Source organism: Ctenopharyngodon idella, chromosome 19 (genome assembly GCF_019924925.1).
Source record: "Ctenopharyngodon idella isolate HZGC_01 chromosome 19, HZGC01, whole genome shotgun sequence".
In the NCBI taxonomy this organism is placed as follows: Eukaryota; Metazoa; Chordata; class Actinopteri; order Cypriniformes; family Xenocyprididae; genus Ctenopharyngodon; species Ctenopharyngodon idella.
Window position 1 is genome coordinate 129,391 of NC_067238.1, and position 21,007 is coordinate 150,397.

General features: G+C 38.1%; 1 protein-coding gene across 1 annotated transcript in view; it reads left to right on the forward strand.

Moving 5' to 3' along the window:
• The first annotated feature begins 2,879 nt into the window (after positions 1-2,879).
• rims3 (regulating synaptic membrane exocytosis 3) overlaps positions 2,880-21,007 on the forward strand; it is an 80,168-nt gene continuing 62,040 nt past the window's right edge. Inside the window, exons 1-2 of the mRNA XM_051873455.1 lie at positions 2,880-3,142; positions 17,405-17,693. Coding sequence (XP_051729415.1) covers positions 17,444-17,693 — 250 coding nt within the window. The 5' untranslated portion in view covers positions 2,880-3,142; positions 17,405-17,443. The remainder of the gene's footprint in view (positions 3,143-17,404; positions 17,694-21,007) is intronic.

A 21,007-nucleotide genomic window follows, 5' to 3' on the forward strand; every position in this document is an offset into this window, starting at 1 on the left:
TCTTCTGCTTATATTAAACATGCGAATAAATCTGGATATCTCCACGACTATTCTCACAGCACATGCTAATTATAATAATATAAAATGTAGTTGTGGAATTTCTAGAATGTTTCTTAAACTACCGCTTCATAAAAATGCGTTTTAATGTTTAGGGTCCTTTAAAATACTTATTTTCCTCAATGTTGACCTACTGCTGGTAAAACAATTAGACTGGTAGTCTAATACCTAAACTATTTCTCATGTTCAGGGTCACAAAGTTTCCCCGTTTGTCTTGGATTTTGCAACATGTATTCCTGGATAACAGTTGTGCTGGGAAGAAGCTTGCTTACAAAGAGCATTCTTATGCCATATCTATCTTTCTGATATTTGGATTTATTGTTTTTCCCGGCATTCACAAAGATAATACAGAATAAAAAACTGTATAAAAGCCAGAGTAGTGGTTAATAAGTGGGTGTGTGAGGTCAATATACGTGACCTCAGCCTGGCAGGATCAACATTAGGAATTGTTCCCCACTCATAGCCCTCTCCACAGAGATAACACCAGCATCAGCAATGATTACTCATGTCCAGGAGCAAAGACAAACATGGCTGAACCTCTGCAGAGAGGCTGTTGCTTTAATTCACTCTGGCAGGTTAGTGTCTGGGCCACCATTAATCCAATAGTACTCACTTTCCAGGTGACTATCACTGCCTTGTCAGCCCATTTGGATCTTCATAATCTATAAACCTCTTAATCCAATTGTGTAGTAGCATCATGACATAACCCACACTGCATTGTGCACAGAGAGAGCACTCCAGATAAGGATTTGAACTCAATGTAAATATAAGAATGTTTCTCTCATGATCTTAAACACATAAATTAACATTCAAATTACATTCCAATAAATAATAAGTAATAAAATGATTTAGTGTAAATTAGTACAACAACTTGGGAAACAGGGTTGAATGGTTGATCTTGAATTATCTTAGTTATTTAATCTAATTTACTATTATTTTTACACATATTTTCTGTCTTTTAGTTCAAATTTTTGGTAATTTTGTTGTGTATATTTGTAATTTTTATTACTTTTTTTTTTTATGTCTAGTTTTAATTAAGTTTTAGTTTGTTTTTTGAGTTATTTTAGTACTTCAACTTAAACTAAACGAAAATTAGAAATGTTGCCTTGGCAACTAGCTAAAATAAAACAAATTTAAGTTTAAGTTTTTTTGTTTGTTTGTTTTTTTTTTTTTTTTTTTTTACATATGTAGGTTTTATATTTATTTCAGTTAATGTTTATTGTATTTCAAGTAATGAAAATGTGGGATACAGCAAAATATTAGAAATTACAACTTTATTAAAAAATGTAACTTTATTACAAATTTAAAAAAAAATCTGTAATAAATGAAATGTCATGTGACCATTTTAATAGATGGATAAATGGAACCTTCCTCTGAGTCCACACTTTCGTGACGTAATGCCGCTTTGACTGTTGCTTCACTACAGGATCAGCAAAAGTGCACTTCGCACCTAAACCTAAAACGGAAACCTAAACAAATGACAAATGGGACAACCTGCGTCCAAAATCGCATACTCTCTTGAGTAGGTACTTATTTTTAATAAGTAATTACTACTTATTTTTAATAAGTAATCACTTCACGACTGCTAAAAAAAGTATGTTCTATATAGTATGAATGTGTGTAGTATGAGGCCCTGTTTACACTAGTGCGTTTTCGTTTTAAAACTCATACGTTTTGCTACGGTTATACCTGTCATTTACACTATGCCAGCATTTTCAAACCTCAAAAATGGAGACTTAATTTCGAAAACGCTGCAGAGCCCGTTTTAGGCCCTGTTTGCACTAGTGCTTTTTCGTTTTAAAACTCATAAGTTTTGCTACAGTTACGCCTGTCATTTACACTACGTCGGCGTTTTCAAACCTCAGATACGGAGACTTTCGAAAACGCTGCAGACCCCGTTTTATTTTGAAAACACCGGGGTTGCATTTCAGTATAAAGGGACCAAAACAGAGACTTTTGAAAATGATGACATGGCTGCCCACATTAGCTCTGCGTATCTTTGACGACCGTGTAAACAATGACATTGAGACTGAACTTCAATCTTTGCTTGTCATTTTTAGCATTAGCATTTAGCATTTTTAGCATTGTCGGCTGTGTAGTGTAGACGGAGATTGTTTCTGAAACGCCAGTCCAGACGAGGATCGTTTTCATTTTAAAACGTCGTTTTAAAACGAAAACACACTAGTGTAAATGGGTCCTGAATGTAATCTTGACACACTACATTTGCCATGTTGTCATTATCATGTGACCTACCAGCGTCAGTTGCATTGCTTCACTGCCATTCACAAATCCTTTCCCGTGGCCTCATGGGATAGTAAAGTGTCTATCGTATGTACACTTAAGAATCTTGCCGGAAAAAGTGGGTAATTCGGGTACTTGTTGCCTACTCTTTTATGAGTCTTGTGAACTCGTACATACTTCTTTGGTCACATACTGTTTTTCGCCTGTACTATATAGTAGGAAAGTATGCGATTTCAGATGCAGCCCCGGCCTACGGTCTGGTGGACTTAAAAGACAAACCGCAAGTATATGAGTGTGCTATTTGGGACCGGGCCACATAAGACTGTGAGCCAGGCCAAACCGTTAGTATCTTTCTTTTTTTTCCCCATTGGCGAAATAAATAAATATATAAAACCCAGAGTAAATAAGATGGTAAACGAGTACTGGAACTGTGTGTGTCTGGTCAGGATGTATGAGCTGATGTTGATGAGAAGTAAGTTCATTAAGAATCCCAATAACCGCTTCTGATTATACTGCGTAACTCGCGCCAGGGGACTAGAGTTTTATCCAGGCTCATCGCCGCTAGCGCGTTTCCATGGTTACACACCTGCCCCAATAGGGACCAGTGGATCAGGTGTGTAACCATGGAGACGCGCTCGCTGTGAGGAGGCTGGATCAGCAGCGCGCCGCTCACTCGTCAGTTGCTCTGTCGCGCTCTTCTGTGGATGCAAGAACCGTCCAGACACTGGCACGCGAACATAAAACAAACCCAAACAATGACATTATCTGCAACGACACGACAGAAACACACCATTATCTGACTGACTGAAACGATCCCGTGCCTCTTTCTGCTCGCTGTTTGCCGGTAAGTGTTTTGATCCATTCGCGAGCGCAGATGACATGATGCATTGAATTATTAGTATTAGGGTAAAGCTGCATTTAAAAAGCAACGAGTGCATCATTGTCAGCTATTATGCATGAATCGTTTATGTTTTGTTTAAATGAACTTGTTTTGAATTTGAGAAGCAGAGATATTCCTGTGCATTGCATGAATATTGCAAAACCTCTCTTGCTGCATTTATTTTACTCCTGCCTTTACGGTCTATTATTTACATTATGCCTTTGCTGCATGTCTTTTTTATTTTTAGTTATTATTTAGCACATATCTGTTTAGTTTGAATTAGATCTCCTATTTAAGTTTTATGAGATATTATGGGTGTATTTGCCTCCACTGCATGCTTTAAAATAATACTTTATAGAAGAAAAATTGCATCCTACATTCAAAATATGATAATATATGTCCAATATCGGTTAATAAGGAACAATTTGTGTTAAATGGTGCATTGAAAACATTGCACTAACCTTTTATTCTTCATTCTGCCAGTAAAATACATTAATTTATTTAATAAATAGACAATTTAATGTTTATATATAGATGTTTATGGACAACAGGATCCTTGAGAGTTTTACATGGAGGTACTGGAATTGTGGCATGCTCTAAATAAATATTTACAACATTGAATCAGTACAAATATTAGCTTCCTTCTATGAAAGATCAACAGAATTCCAGCATTGACATTTTACAGCAGGAATCTGTTCCTCAGTGGCCAATCATCCACAGCTTATAACTGATAAATGTGATTGATTTACGCCGATAGAGTCAATAGACAGCGAATCAGTTCAAGCTGTTGTTTAAGCTGTCTGTGTCCGTATGTATATCATTGGAGCAGTGATCCCTGTGAGATACGTTTGAGTCAATACTGTTAAATCCATAAAGTGTCTGAAGGCAGTAAGGGTAGGAAAAGGGCGATTACACCTTTCACTGATTTAAGTACATCATCCATTTGAGAGAGAGAGAGCTATGGGAGGGCAGTAAAAGTATCCGATTTACAGGTCTGTTCACAGCTGCCAGACTATTTGGTGCCTACATGCTGATGTTAGGTCAAAGGCGATGTTGAGTTTAATGGGATGGCTCTATCAAGAAATGCGTGGCATTTCCCAGTAAATGGGCTTACTAGCGGTTACGTGGTGCTCTAATGTACAAACCCAGGAGGGTGAAGAATTTAGGAATCGTTATGGTTCTTATGGGTATTTTTAGTGAAGTCAGAGATGTTTTTGTAGTTCTAATCCATTTTTCAAGTACCAGCACATGTTTTGTATGATTTGATATGCGCAGGAGGTGAAAATAACTCAAATAAATAATGCATCATGTATAACAGCTAGCAAAAAGCATTTAGTGTTGAAGGAACCCTTGGCTTTTTCTGAACCTCTGGGATGAAATTGAATGAAAACTAAACCATTCTTTTTTGTTCTGTGCTCCTGGGCCCAGATTTTGTGCTTCTTATACCAGGTTATACTTATTTGTGCACTGGGCTCGGATACAAGCGGGCTCCTGATGGCAGTAAATCTGTGATTTATAGTTTTTGTGAAGCTTGGTTCAAAGAGGTGCTGATTAGATTCTGTGGTACTTTTTGATGCTGTACTTCTGTGGTGTTTAGCAACCATCCTGTTAAGTGTCTTTCTGTTCTTGTCAATGAGCCGTGATGTTCAAATTCTGCTCATCTCTGTGAGTGCACTTGTCCATGTTTGGCAAACGTTTTTGAGACATTTAATTAGTGCGTTGTTCTTGTGACTAATGCATCTTCAGTTTGGACATAAACTATTAGTTACTGTTAGTAGAGATAATTGAATGGAGATTATATAATGGCAATTCATCTTTTATAAATGACATACACTATTAAAAGTAAAGGTTCGTTAATGGCATTGATGGTTCCATGAAGAACTGTTAACATCAATGGAACCTTTTGATTTCACAAATAGTTCTTTAAAGTAAAAAAGTTTCTTGATTATAAAAAATGTGATTCACATTCACAGTGGTTCTTTTAAGAAATGTTCACTGAAAGGTTCTTTGGGGGAACCAAAAATGGTTTTCACAGCAATGCCATATAGAAGAACCATTTTGTGTTCGCAAAAGAACCTTTCAGTGAACAGTTCTTAAAAGAGCAATTCTTTTTTTCTTAGTGTGAAGAACATTTTAATAGTCTGAAGAAACTTTTTCAACTATAAAGAACGTTTTCTTCAATAAAAAGGTTTCATGGATGATGAAGGTTCTTCAGTGATGCTGTATGATGAGTGTAGAAGGCTTTGGTGCCCACTGAATACAAATCATGTCTTTGTTTCCTTACTGTAAAAGATAAACATGCCCCCATATTTCCCTAATAATTGCAGTATCATAATGCTAGGATTAAACTCACAACCAAAGGGCACATTAAATATGCATCTACTCTGCGGTCGACTGCAACCGTTATGCTAAGCACTGCCACACTTTTTTTTTTTTTGTCCGCATCCCTCTCTACCCCCCTATCGTTTCCTCACTCATGCATTTTCGGGGTGAATTTAGAGGGATTTAATAATCAGTGACGTACAAAGTCTTATTTAAAACATGGAGAGCGAGAAGAGAGTGTGAAAGTGAGTGTGTGAGAGATAGACAAGTGTAAATCAGTGTAAATCAGCTGTGCGCTTACATGTTCCCCGACCCTCTACCCAAACTGAAGAGTTCACGCTCACAGAGAGAATTTACTTCATCACTCACTGCGTAAACAGGCAAAAAGAGAAAATGAGATGAAGAAAAGGATGAGGGAGGAAAGTGAATAAATTATGGTTTTTATTTACCATTACTAAATGTAGTAATTCATTTTCATGTATTAATTGTTTTTTTATTGCCAATGTGTGAACAGCTTGTAATGAAACAATTCATTTTTAATTGTTGAATTGAATTTTATGTGATGGACTCTTGCCAGGAAAATCAAATTGATGTGATGTTTACGTGTGCTCCCGAGAGCCTTTCTTCGATTCAGTGACACATGAAATAAATGCTTATACAATATTCAGGATAATGCCGAAAGAGCCATTCTGTACTGTAATGTCAATGTCATAAAAAGAAAATGGATTAATTCAAACTATAGTCTTACAAAGCCAGAGCTATACAGTCTATAGTTCCAAATATACTTTATAATCAAGCTATCATAACATTGTAATTGTCACACCCTGACTTGATGTGATAATCCAAACAGAGGGGCTTGACACAGAAGAATGATGAACATTTAATAAACTTCAGGAATCATCAGAGACAAACACCAGCATGAAACGGTAACACAAAACAATTAACAGAAGGTAACTGAGGGTTTAAATACACTAGATGACAATGGGCTAATGAGGAACAGGTGAAGGTGATTTGTTGTCATGGAGATTATCAAGGGTAGCTATAGAAAAAACAAGATGGCAATAAAAACAAGGGCTGTTTCTCAATTTCAAGAACTCAAAAAACAGGCTTGCATTCTCGTGGAGACCGGTCTTGCCAGGCTACCTTGAAAGACTGAACTTTCAAGGTAGCCTGGCAAGGACGCAAGGACACAGAACGCATCTTTGTAATAATTAAGATGTGCTGCGATCTTGTTGCTCAACTGACCACCCCATCATATTATAAGTAGCAGCCAGTGCACAATAAATATAGCATCACAAACAAATGTCATAACCTATTAAAACATTTATTTCATATTATTATAGGCATTATTTTCATAGTATTTTATATCGTTTTACCACGTGTACTTGTGAAAACAATGTTTAATGTTACTTATGCTTTATGTCTATGTTAAGATTCTTTTTAATAAGCCAATTAAAATACTGCAGGATTTCTCCAGGCCTTTATCACTTTATTAAATTAAGGCAAAACGAAAGAACAAATGTTTACTTTCACAAGCCGTCACGTATTTGCGAGCGAGAAAGGGAGGTTTAAAGTCCCCCTGTTAATGTTGTTCATATGTCTATCTAGTGTTTTTAACATGCTTTAAGACAAACCATGTGCAAATTCATAAGTCATAACCATTGCTGAGTATTTTCTCTTTAAAACTGCAGTAAACCAAAGACAGTCTCAAACCCACGGTTTGAAATCACTGGTGTTTCTGACATCACAAACTACCTTGTAACCAATCACGTCAACATGACGGCAGGCTTTAGCATATCAATAACTGACCGCGCAAGTCTCAAAAGAAGGTTATCCCAGGTATCCCAGCCAAACGCTAATCATATTAAATACCGTTATGTGTCCGACCTTGTAAAAAGCGATACCATTGTGCAACGTTTACTGCAGTAAGTTGACCAGGGGATCTTGTCTGAGCTTGTGCGAGTGAGTGGAGGCGGGGCTAATTATTATATTCATAGATCCATGTATATTAAATGAGGCAAGGGTATACATTCAAGCTATTTTAAGGCATTAAGGCATTTTTTCACAGAAAAAAAAACATTTAAATATGTAATTTTGGTGATCAAAGATGAGTTTTAAGGGATAAAATTAATGGGGACTTTAAAGCTTACAGGCTTCCGTACGTTGTGTGCCCGCAGCGTCTTTTTGGATTTTTAACGGTTCGATTCTCTCAAGTCTGCATTCGATGCATCCTCGATATCAAGAACACATCCAGCTACATGTGTCCTCTTCACTTGCGTTCTTGAGTACTGGAATTGAACTTCGAAGGTTGATGATGACGTAGTATGAGAACACAAGACGCAAGATCGCTTTTACTAAGATTCTCACGAAATAACCGAGTACACTGTATTTCTCAAATCCGGGCTGGTTCACACAGGATGCAGACACAGGTCAATGTAATGAAAAAAAGCGCAAGGTCTACAGATCCGTTTTTTTAAAAAGTTCAACTTATTTTAACTTGAGCGCCGCATTTTTAGAATGTCGTGTCATGCGTGAGACGCTCCAAATTATCCTAGATGTGAGTGCAACAGGTACATTTTTAACTATCGATTTATATGAATTTAATACCTCACATCAGACATGAAATAAAAAGAAATGCAAGTTACAAAAAGTATAGGTTAATTAAGGACAAATAGTTAGGTTAAAATAATAGACCGAGAAAATAAAGCTGCCAAAACACAGTTTATATGCAACTCCTACCCATTCTGTTCAATAACTGTGTCAGCACCACAGTGGAAAAAAAATAAATGAGAGATTTGGAAGAGGGCTAAGAAAGGAAGCAGTGAGGGAGGAGAGCAGAAACGTAGGATGACAGGACAAGAAAAGAAACATGGAAGGACCATTCAGTGTGCTCATTTGCACATGTGCTGCTACAGACGGGATTGGGTTTTCATTTTCACAAAATGTCCTGAAAATCTTTCTGTTTTTGTTCTTTGCATCTCTGGACCTTGTGGATTTAATGTACGTTCACAGCCTCTCTTTTATCTGTTTCCTGCTCTCTACCTCTCTTCCAAAACACCGTGTCCTAACCAGGCGTGAAGTGATTAAAGCTCTCTCTTTCATTTTGATCTGAGTGTTTTACCTAAGCAACCACAACTAACACAAGGGACGACCAAGATTTTGTTGGTCGCTTACTTCTGTCATGTTGCACTGGTGGCACAATGAAATCCCATTGGTCCAAATGATCACTCCACATACATGTAGTTGTATTAATGCTAATTTCATCTAAAGCTGGATGTGAACTCTTCCATCTTGATTGAATGTGTAATATTTCATGTTAGCATATTCAATATGTTCAAATGTTGGTACAGAATTAGCAAGCAATCAGTATCATCTAGATTTGTAGTCCTAACTCCTTTGATTCTCTCTCACACACACAACTAATGGTGTGTTAATTGAGAGAGTGTTGAGGGTTGCTGCAGTCCAGGCTTTGTGTATGTGTGTGTGTAAGTGAGCGTGACTGTAGCATTACTCATGCCGTGACACAGCATAGCTTGTGCAATGATAGAAGCCCTACAGACAGCATGTAGAGGACTATGTGTTTGAATTTGGTGTTCACACATCCTCTGCCTCTCTCTTCTCTCACCCTCAAGTGTGATATAGAAGCGACCTAGCCTGAAATCACTGGCTAAGTGTGACTTGGAACACAAAATGACAAATTCTGTCCATTACGCCAAAATATACAGCAATGGAAAAGAGGCAGTAGAACAATCTTTATGTCTGTTAGTGCTGGGCAGTTTACCAAAATCTTATTTCATGCTGTGATTTTGGTAACACTTTATTTTGATGGTCCCCTTTAGACATTTAGTTGACTATAAGTAACACTGCACCTACGTGTCAACTAACTCTCTTTAGAGTATTAGTAGAGTGTTAGACTGTCTGCTTAATATCTGCCAATACTTTATTTTGATGGCCCCCAACAGACATTCTACTGACTATAAGTAGCTTTGCAAGCACATCAACTTATTCTACTAAGCCTAACCCTACTGCTAACAGTCTGCTAATACACTAATGAGAGTTAGTTGATGTAGGTGCATGTTGGTCAATGTTAGTCAACAGGATGTCTAAAGAGGACCATCAAAATAAAGTGTAACTGTCACTTTTATATTTCACAACATAGTTAGTTTTGTCAGGAAATCCAACCCAATAGTTAATATAGTAAATAACCATGTGGTAAAGACTGTTTATGGATAATCGGATGAATTAATAGCATTTTTTTTAATATTTTATTATTTTCCCCTTTTTTATTTATAACTTGATGGAAAAGCAAAGCAAAAGGTAATTGTTCAGAACAAATGAACTATCTCACATTTTATAACACTTTAGACAAAAACAAAGACTAAAATAACAAAATTAAATAATACTTTTAAAATAATGTAAAATAACATAATTAATTGTTCTGCTTTAAATGGTAATGCATGGTCTGCAGCACGCACAATGATATGGAGTATAAAGCAAAATAACCTTTATTCAAGATTCTTAACACTCTGGAGCAATAAGGGAAAACATATGGAACTAGCAAGCCACATAAACGTAAACGAGACCAAACACTAAACAGAGAAAATAATGCACTCAGAGTAATTAACAGAACTAAGAACAGGTGTGGAACTAACGAGTAACTATGGAAACTAACAATGACTGGGAACACAGTCAAAACAAGAACAGGGAAAATGAAACCAAAACGCAATGAAACTAAACAAACATAGCCCTGATGCTACACCCCCTCTGGGAAGGCCCACTCCTTGTGCCATAACTACTATTAACAGTCCAACAGAGGAGGGTGGGTGGGTGCTCTGTCGGCAGACAGGAGATCTGAAGACCCCAAGCACAGCCAGGACGAAGGCTCATGGCGGATCCAATAGTGGGAGGAGCCGGGGTGTAGTCAGATGTCCGACCACCAGTGGTGGAGCCAGGAGAGTTGGAGACCCAGAGAGAGCCAAGGAGACACAGAGACTGGGTGAAACCGTAGGTCCTGGAGGCCAAGACGAAGCTGCAGTGACAAGCGGCCGAGGTGGAGCCAGGGTGCAGGAGGACTGATGTGCAGCCAGTGGGACTGAGGACGACGGTGTAGTCGGATGGAAGGTGGAGCCAATTGGAACCCGATGGAGCTGGATGTTGAGCAAGGGGATCCATTTGCCAAGGTGAGATACAGGAGACTTGGAGCTTGCGGGACCAGTGGTGACAGGAGACTTTGTGGAATTCCCTCTTTTATTTCCTCATCAAATAATACAGAGGCCATATGTAGCTCACCCTCAGTGGTGGGAGTGTGGACGGGGCTTCCCTCCATGCCCTCATTCTCCACAAGCACACCCACTGGGACGGACTATGTTGCCGGCTCATGCACCTGGTCAGGCTCTTTGTTGGGCTTGGGCTACGGGGCAATGGCATTGCGACAGTGGCTCTGGCATTGCGACAGTGGCTCTGGCATTGCGGCAGACTCGGCTCTGTGTCTGCGGTGGATCCTGGCATTTCGTCTGTGAGGGGCATGGGAGGCAGCTGGCTGGGCTTTGGGTCCAGAGTGGGGCTGGTGATGTAACCTTGGTTAACTCATATGTGTAAAGCTCGGCAGGTCTATAAAGTCTCTTGTGTCGTCCTCGAGGGTTTGTTGCTCCTGCTTCAGGCAGAGCAGGTGGACTGTTGGTATGTCCTTTTTTTATTTTGTTTCGGTCTTCTGTAACTCGTGGTCTGCAGCACGCATAGTCTTCAAGATTCTTAACACTCTGGAAAAATAGTCTTTAAGATTCTTAACACTCTGGATAAATAAGGGAAAACATAGGAAACTGGCAAACCACATAAATGAGTAACGAGCGTAACTATGGAAACTAACAATGACTGGGAACACAGGCAAAACGAGAGCATGGAAAACGAAACCAAAACACAGTGAAACTAAACATAACCCTGACATATATTCAGATTGAGTATCAGTGGAAGCCATTGTAAAATAGCAAATATTAACATTTGTAGTTGCACAAATGTTCAATTGCACAATTGTATTCTGTATGAATACGGCAAGTTGCAGTGTTGCTTAGCAACCACAAATGTAAACTCAACTTATTTGCGACTCACTGCATCCGAAAATCTAGAAAATGCTGCATCTGCAGAAAGGAAGGCAACAAGGCACATCTGAATCCAATGCTCATGCAATATCCTGTCTACTCAGATACACTTCATCTGATTGATTTTTGAAAGCAGCACAGATGTATCCTTCACTGTCAATGATATCCCACAATCCTGTGTGTCCGATTCCATGACAGTTGAGCTAAAAATAAATATATAGCGTCTAAAAGTTGTGGTAGTAAGTTTGTGTGTAAATGTGCATTTTTGACCACCGTTTTCCATTTTTTTGTATTTTGTAGTTTCATAAGGTACCTTTGTGCGCAAACACTACCTGCAAAGTCATTGCCTGATTGGGCATTGAAGCAACAAGTCATCTGCCTAAGGTTTCGGACGCAGCCTCTATATTTTAACACTCCTCCATTTTTCTTTGTTGCTCTCATGTGTAAATAATTTAAAACATTTCTACCCACTTATAATCAATATATTTGTTGTATAAATGGTATAGCAGAATCTACAGATTGATATATCTACCATCTCGTGATATGATACCATCATATCAGCCAGCTCTAATGTGCGGTAATCGTGAAATGTTGTGGTGACAGCTCCAAAGACCCTTCCTTGTGCTGTCAAACCTTAAAATGTATCCTTTGTTTTCAATAAAAAAATATTTTTTTCCCTCATCCAGTGGACTGATTAATAACAGTAATTACATGTATCCATTGCCCAGAAATTGACAAGGCCAAAAGCAATTATGATTTCAACTCTATTAACTGTAATTTGATTAATTGGTTTCTAATGTGTTCCACGCTCACCCTGACGGCTCAGTGAAAAGCCATTGGTAAGGACTCAATGGCCAAACAGTGCTTTAACTAAAACATCTTAAAAAATCATGATATTTGTTTCTCCAGTGAGGACAGAAGTGTCTTGGTTTTAAAATCAAAAAGAGCCCAGATGGCTGAGATTTTTGTCAACGTCACCCCAAAGAGGTCATATAATTCATCTTATCTCTTCAACCCATAAAAAGAACCATAAGGAGATAATGTGTTGAGCACAGGTCCAAATTAAGAAATTCCTGTATAGAGAAGTGGGTTAACGGGCCAGTGATGGATGGGCCGGCCCGTTTTCTCCGGTGACTAATGACGACCTCTTCACTTTTCTGAGAATTGGGCTCCTCTGCTGTGGAGAGAATGATTGAACGTGCCTGGAGAGGGTCATCTTTGTGTTTGCTTCACCGTTGATCTACTTCTGAATCTTCTGAAGGACTGCTGAAGTCTACAAAATTGTTAAAACATTTCCATTTCCATTAATACATTTCCAAGATGGTTTATGTCAGATTAATGTAGGTCTGTACTTCACAATTGGCCAAAAAATCACTGAGCAATTCAGTGAGGGAGTTAGTTGAATTGATTGATTAGGCTGCTACAAAACATATATACACATGGTGCATCATGGTCTATGTTTACAAGTCTTACTACTAGTTTTGGAAACCTGTTTTTAAAGTCTTAATTCAGCAACTTTATGGCTGTTAAGTTAACTATATAACAACTAAATTCCAAGCTGACCTGATCTCATGGAAAAACGTAGCCTACCTGTGGGAACATTTTTGCAAAATGCAAAATACGTACCAATACGTACATATCAGTGCAGTTTCCAACAGAAATGAACACTAGAGACAGCAAAACAGCAAGCACTTTTAATTGTTTTCATACACAGTTATGATTACAGGCTCAGATTATGGATTAATAAAGACTTCTTGTCACGTCTCCTTGCAGAATATTATGTTATGATCTCAAAACACTTTTTTACGAAAGTGCATGATTTGTAAACAAATGCATTTTGGACTTTGCATCACTTAACCAGCTCCATATGTTTTGCTTTTCTTGCTCGGTAGCTCAGCTGGTATGGAATTGTAATTAGGATGCGGAAGCCTTGGGTACAAATCCTGTTAAACATGACTTGATAAAAGAGCTCAAAGATGAGAGATCAAAAACAAGCTAAAATGGCATGATTACGAATGCTTTTTATGTCACATTTGCTTTTGATAACACTATCAGGTAGGTTTAGATGTAGTGTTGGTGGTACGTTATCTTAAACAGAGTGTCTATTTACACTAAGTGCAAATAGCGTCCCTTGTTGGCAAATGCTATTTACATTAGCTCCGCCCACCAATTTCTGGTTGGTCTTCAGTGGCGCAGCAGTAGCGAGTAAAGGCTTTTAATGCGATTGACGCAGGTTTGAATCCACCTTTTGCCAAGCTCGAAGGTGTATTCAATATGCTATTTACACCTAGTGTAAATAGCATGTTGCTAAGAAAATGCTGCTATTGTCATTTAGTGTAAATAGAATATATTGCTATTTTCACTTAGTGTAAATAGAATCTACAGCTATTTTCACTTAGCGTAAATAGCATCTACAGGTGCTGGTCATATAATTAGAATATCGTGAAAAAGTTCATTTTTTTATTGTAAATTATTTTAAAAAATGAAACTTTCATATATTCTAGATTCCCTACATGTAAAGTAAAACATTTCAAAAGTTTTTTTTTTTTAAATTTGTTGATTAGAGCGTACAGCTCATGAAAGTCCAAAATCCAGTATCTCAAAATATTAGAATATTTACATTTGAGTTTCATTAAATGACCATCCCTACAGTATAAATTCCGGGTATCTTTTGTTCTTTGAAACCACACTAATGCGGAAGACTGCTGACTTGGCAATGGTCCAGGAGACAATCATTGACACCCTCCACAAAGAGAGTAAGTCACAGAAGGTCATTACTGAATGGGGTGGCTGTTTACAGAGTGTATATCAAAGCATATTAAATGCAAAGTTGACTGGAAGGAAGAAATTGGGTAGGCAAAGGTGCACAAGCAACAGGGATGACCGCAAGCTTGAGAATACTGTCAAGTAAAGCCAATTCAAACACTTGGGAGAACTTCACAATGAGTAGAATGAAGCCGGAGTCAGCGCATCAAGAGTCACCACACTCAGACATCTTCAGGAAAAGGACTACCAAGCCACTTCTGAACCAGAGACAACGTCAGAAGCATCTTACCTGTGCTAAGGAGAAAAAGAACTGGACAGTGAACAGTGGTCGAAAGTCCTCTTTTCAGATAAAAGTAAATTTTGCATTTCATGTTGAAATCATGGTCCCAGAGTATGAAGGAAGACTGGAGAGGCACAGAATCCAAGCTGCTTGAAGTCTAGTGTGAAGTTTCTGAAGTCAATAATGATTTGGGGGGGGGCCGTGACGTCTGCTGGTGTTGGTCCATTGTGTTTTATCAAGTGCAAAGTCAATGCAGCCATCTTCCAGGAGATTTTGGAGCACTTTATGCTTCCATCTGCTGACAAGCTTTATGGAGATGCTGATTTCCTTTTCCAGCAGGACTTTAGCACCTGCCCACAGTGCAAAAACCACTTCCAAGTGGTTTGCTGAGCATGATATTACTGTGCTTTATTGGCCAGCCAATATGCCTGACCTGAATCTATGGGATATTTTCAAGAGAAAGATGAGAAACAGTCGATCCAACAATATACAGATGATCTGAAGGCTCAATAGTGCCTCAGCAGTGCCACAGGCTGATCACTTCCATGCCACACTTCACTGATGCAGTAATTTGTGCTAGGAGCAAGTCATTTGCTGTAATATGTCCTGCCGATCAAGTATTGAGTGCACAAAAGAACATACTTTAAAGAACTTGAACTTTTCTGTTTTGCAAATCCATTTTTTGATTGATCTTAGGAAATATTCTAATATTTTGAAATACTGGATTTTGGACTTTCATGAGCTGTACGCTCTAATCATCAAAATTTAAAAAAAAAACTTTTGAAATGTTTTACTTTACATATAGGGAATCTAGAATATATGAAAGTTTCATTTTTAAAAATAATTTATAATAAAAAAATGAACTTTTTGATGATATTCTAATTATATGACCAGCACCTGTAATTGCAGTTAGATGGTTGCTTTACCCAAAATACACTTCTAGTAGAGATTCTAATGGATCAGTATAGCTTTTTGCGATCTAGTTTTGTTTTGTGATTTCACACTTTACACCTCTGACATTATTGTTCCTGGTTTAAGGGGTTTAAGGGCTATTTTTCTGCCTTTTCTTTGTTGGCAACACATGGAACTGGGCCATATTAGGCATTGGGTCTGGCCTCAGCATTGGCATTGTGTCTGTGAAAAAAAAATTGTGATTGAGAGAGTACAGCGACCCACAAGTTCCCGCTCTATTAAGCCCTGTCAGGACACTGTAAATAAACGGGACCCACTTCAATCACCTCTAGTTGACCCCCAAAAGAGTCACGCTTTGTCTGAAAGGCACGGGTCGGCATGGGTGATGTCTTGCTACAGTCTGTGCAGTGAGACGTTTGATAAAAGGTACCCTCTTAATCTGTCTGTACTTATCAGCGCCCACAGTTTAGAGCTCAGGTCACGATGATGGACAAAGCAGCTGAGGGCCACAGGTCTCTTTGATCAGCTGTGCTGCCACATTTCAGCCCATTGTTCTTCGCTCATCTCTCCCAGCCATACAGACTCCATGTACACGCATCAAAATCAATCTGATTACTATGATAAAGACTTACCCTGCTTTCTTTTCATTTCATTTTCATTTCAAAGGAGTGTTAGTCCAGATCCAGCTCTAAATTATGATTATTATCACTCAGGGAGGCAGGCTGATTCATTTCCAAGAGGGACGACTGCCACAGACCCAGAAACACTTCAGCTGATATGAGGAAGCGCAGATCAAAGCACTGAGTGGAGAACAGGGGGAAGGGGAGCGAGAGAAAGAGAATGGGAGCGCAGAAAACAAACATGCAGGCTGTTCACAGAGAAGATCGCACATGGATAGCCTGCACTTTTGTCATTCACAGCTTAATTCGCCAAGCAACTGAACTTAAGGCCACAAACCTGTGTCGCATTGCATTGTGGGAATGGCCTTTTCTCTTGGAGTAGACTGATTTTGTTTGTCAGCTCCCCTCGCACTTTTAGATGTCATCCCAGTCCTTGTTCTAAATCATTTATCAGGCCAGCATCATTCCACACATGAGTCAGAGCATTTCATGTCCTTATACACAGAGCCAAGCCATATGAGAAAAATATGTGTGCCAATTTAAATGAAATGCAAATCTTAGTGTTGATTTAAACACATTTATTATATTTTATGTTTTAAAATTATGTAGTTGGTAATGAACATAATTTGGTAACACTTTCCAATAAGGTTTCATTAGTTATAGTTATATATTAGTTAACATGAACTAAGAATGAACAATATGTCTACAGCATTTATTAATGTCAGTTAATGTTAATTTCAACATTTACTAGTAGATGTTTAAAAACTTAAATTGGGTTACACTTTAGATTAGGGTCCAATTCTCTCTATTAACTAACTATTAACTATGACTTTTGCCTCAATAAACTGCTTATCAATAGTTAGTAAGGAAGTTGTTAAGTTTAGGTATTGGGTGTTATTTAAGTGTTAGTTCACCCAAAAATGAAAATTCTGTCATTAATTGCTTATTCTCATGTAGTTCCACACCCGTAAAACCTTCGTTCATCTTTCTACGTTCTGACGTAGAACCCGGAAGCATTGCACTGTGTTTACTACGTCAACAGCGTAGGATACTGACAGGGAAGAGAAGAAATTGTAGTTTGTTTTTGCACAGCCACTGAAAATAGACAGAGTAAATTTTGATCTTAAGATTTGACGTTTGATGTCACTGATGTCAAACCAGATTTTTAAAAACACATTGTTTCATAATCGAATTGTTCTGCCTAACTTTTCTCCCACTGTCTTCCTCCCAGCCTCAGTCCAGCCCTGTGCCTAGAGGCTTGTGTGGGACCATGATGCTCAGCAGCTCAGTGGATGTACCCAGCCCAGGGGGGATAAGTGCAGTGGCAGCCCGGAACGTGGTTCGCAGTTCCAGCATAAGTGGGGCCATGTACAGCTTGGAGAAAAGCCCCAGCAGCACGGGGCCCGATGCCACAGGCCTGGTCGGAAACAAGAAACGTCGCTCCAGCCTCGGAGCCAAGATGGTCGCTATTGTGGGTCTGTCACAGTGGAGCAAGAGCACACTGCAGCTGAACCAGCAAGGTGGGAAGCTTTGAATACTCTCGTCTGGTTACTCCAACTACCCTGCTGTTCTCTGTCAGATAGTATGCTTGTTGTTTCCTTGCCTCTGTGTGCTCTCACTGTCACAGCCGGAACAATTTCATGGCATAGTTTGTCATTTCTGCATGGAGTGTAGTTTTGTTTCTTACTTCATTTCTTTTCCTTCCGCTTTCTTTCACGTCTGCTAAACTTTCTTATCCTTAGTTTACTTTCCAGTTTCACAAGGTTACCAAGTCCTGTCAAACTCAGAGTCCTCAACAGTTTGAAGGTCGCTATGGAAGACAGAATTACAGGTCTTCTCCTTTCAGATTATCTGACTTGAGGATTTTTATAAGAAAATAAATTAATTCATATATATAGAAAAATTAGATTCAGTGCTCTTAAAGGGTTAGTTCACACAAAAATGAAAATTATGTAATTTATTACTTACCCTCATGTCGTTCTTCATGTCAAAGTCACATGATTTCAGTAAACGAAGCTTTGTTACGTCATAAGTATTTCGAAATTTCAATAGCTCACGTGACTTTGGCAGTTTGATACGCGATCCGAACCACCGATTCGAAGCAAAAGATTTGTAAAACTTCAAAGCAGTGTTTTGAAATCGGCCATCACTAGATATTGTTGAAAAGTCGTTATAAAAGACTTTATAATATTAAGATTGAACCACTGTAGTCTCATGGACTATTTTAAATATGTCTTTAGTAGCTTTCTGGGCATTGGAAGCGTTATTTGTTTTGCTGGCAATAGAGCCCTCACTGAGCCATCGAATTTTATGAAAAATATCTTAATTTGTTTTCCGAAGATGAACGAAGGTCTTACAGGTGTAGAACGACATGAGGGTGAGTAATAAATGACATCATTTTCATTTCTGGGTGAACTTACCCTTTAAGGCCAATTCACACTGCATCAGCAGACACAGGCTAGTAGCGACAGTCACCAGATTACAGCACGTCACTCCTCAGACATTCTAACGCTGATTCAGCAAGTTCAATCGGCGAAAACAAGCTCCGACAGACGTCAATGGACCCCAATGGGGTAACACACTGATCCGCCAAAACACAACAAAGTGTCTATTGCTGTCTATCAGTGCGGTGTGAATTGGCCTTTTTAAAACAAAAGGCTACTTGATAATCCAAATAGCATATAAGAGTCTCGCACAAAAATATCATGCATTGTCTTTTTATTCAAGAGTAAACATTCCAATCATTACAAAAATTTTATACTCAACAAATTTCCTTCCTATTTTCAGTAAGACATTACATTCCGGAATAAAGTAGAAATAAGTAAATTTCAAAAATTTCAAAGTGACTGAACACCGCAACAAACACACAAATGGAAACCTTATCACTAGAGGGCTTCTATTTTAACCATTGGGTTAAATGACCAAGGGGTCGGTTGCACCGGCTGTGCGTAAGTTACAACGTAGCCTAGTTTTGACGTAAATGGGCAGTTACAGGTTACAACTTACGCTGTTATGCACTATTAAATATTGAAGCATAAATCTATGTATAAACTAAATATTTACGGAAGCCTCCAATCAGGAATAACGGTTGAAATGAAATAGCAGACTGACTGAACTGCATTAATAAGTTCTTGTTTTACCTGACAGACTTCAGTTCTTTAGACATATATGATAATGCTGACATTTACACTCGCTTACATTTTAAGAGAGAGAACATTGTGTGAAATAATAACTTTAACACGAACCCGTCCTAAATAGCATGCCGCTGTGTGCATCAGTGCCATCACCTTGTTGTGCATGCCAAATAAAATCAGTCATACTCAATAAATGTAATTTCTTATGTTTTTTTTGTATCAGTATTTATTTATTGATCCTTATTAGTTTCGTTTCAAATACAGTCTGAATGTTATTTACATATAAAAACACTTATGCTATTCATGATTAAGTAGTATTGTATTTAATGGAAACTTATTTTTACCATTAGATATGTGAGGCAAAATAAGTTAGAATGAAGGATAAACTGAAATTCATGGCATTTCAACAACTTCTGCTCACGTATTTGAAGGCTGCTATTGGATCATTGAAGGTAAATGTCATATTATGCGATACTTTACAGAAAGCTTATGACCCACTAGCTATGTTCTGCTTTAAGAATAAATGGTCCAACCGAATAAAGTAGAGAGTTGGTTACAAAGCTAGTAGTTACTAAGCCTCTAGTTTGGACTTCATGTTCCAATTTAAGAAAGAACTTACGAATGGCTGGTGCAACCCTACCAAGGAGGGCAACAAAAGAACATGGTCTTCATCCCTACTTTTTTTTTTTTTTTTACATTTCCACTTTTGAGCACCTGCTTTTAGGTGCTCCTTTTCATTCTTCACGATATTCTTTGCGTCATGTACGCTGTATTTTGATGTAATGGTACAGTGAGTTCACTTATCTCTTTCTATAATTTAGATTTTAAATTTATTCTACTACACTATTAATGGTTAAAGTGTGTTTGTGTATAAAAAAAAAACAATTTCACAATATTTCCATTTGTAATTTGGGTCACTCTTGCGACTCTTGCGTCCTGAAGGGCCCATATGCCTTTCATACTCTGCATCCTCCATAACGGCCCCTGTGGTCCTCAATATATCTTTGTGCACATCTCTTCCTATTTTTGTCTTCTCAGTTCCTTTCTCATGTTCTGGTCACCGTGACTTCACATGCGCTGGATCAAACCGTTCTTGCACAACTTGTCTATTTTTGATGCTCTGTGGGAGCAAATGCAAAAATGTTTTAAAAAATTAATTATGGTTGTAACTTTATTTTTATATTTATCTATATGCTTTGCGTAGTATATTGTTTTTATTACAATTAAGGTTTTTTTTTTCATTTATATGCTTTCTGTTAAATATTTTATGAATAGTACAAGATGTTATGTTGCTCGCCTGGTTTTGTTTTCTGCCACATTGTGTGTGTGTGTTTCAGCTGACTTGTTAGAGCAGTGTTACTCTTATGCCCACTTTCATTACTAACATTAGTATATTGGAGCTTCATTGTGTTCCGCAGTGATTTAATGATAATTCTGAATTATTGTACTTGGAAAAATAGTTTCCAGATCAATATATTTAAAAAAAAATAATTGAATATCATAGAGACTTTGGGTTGGACTCTTTTGATTTGAGCCAGCAATCAACTAGAAACTAGAGCTGCACTATTTGGGGAAAAAATTAAATTGCGATTTCTCTGATAAAAATTGCGATGCAAAATAAGACTTAAAAAAAACCCCCAGGTTTCCTGTGGAATGAAAAAAAATGTAGGGTGGTATTTGATTTCGTCTTTTGGCAGTTG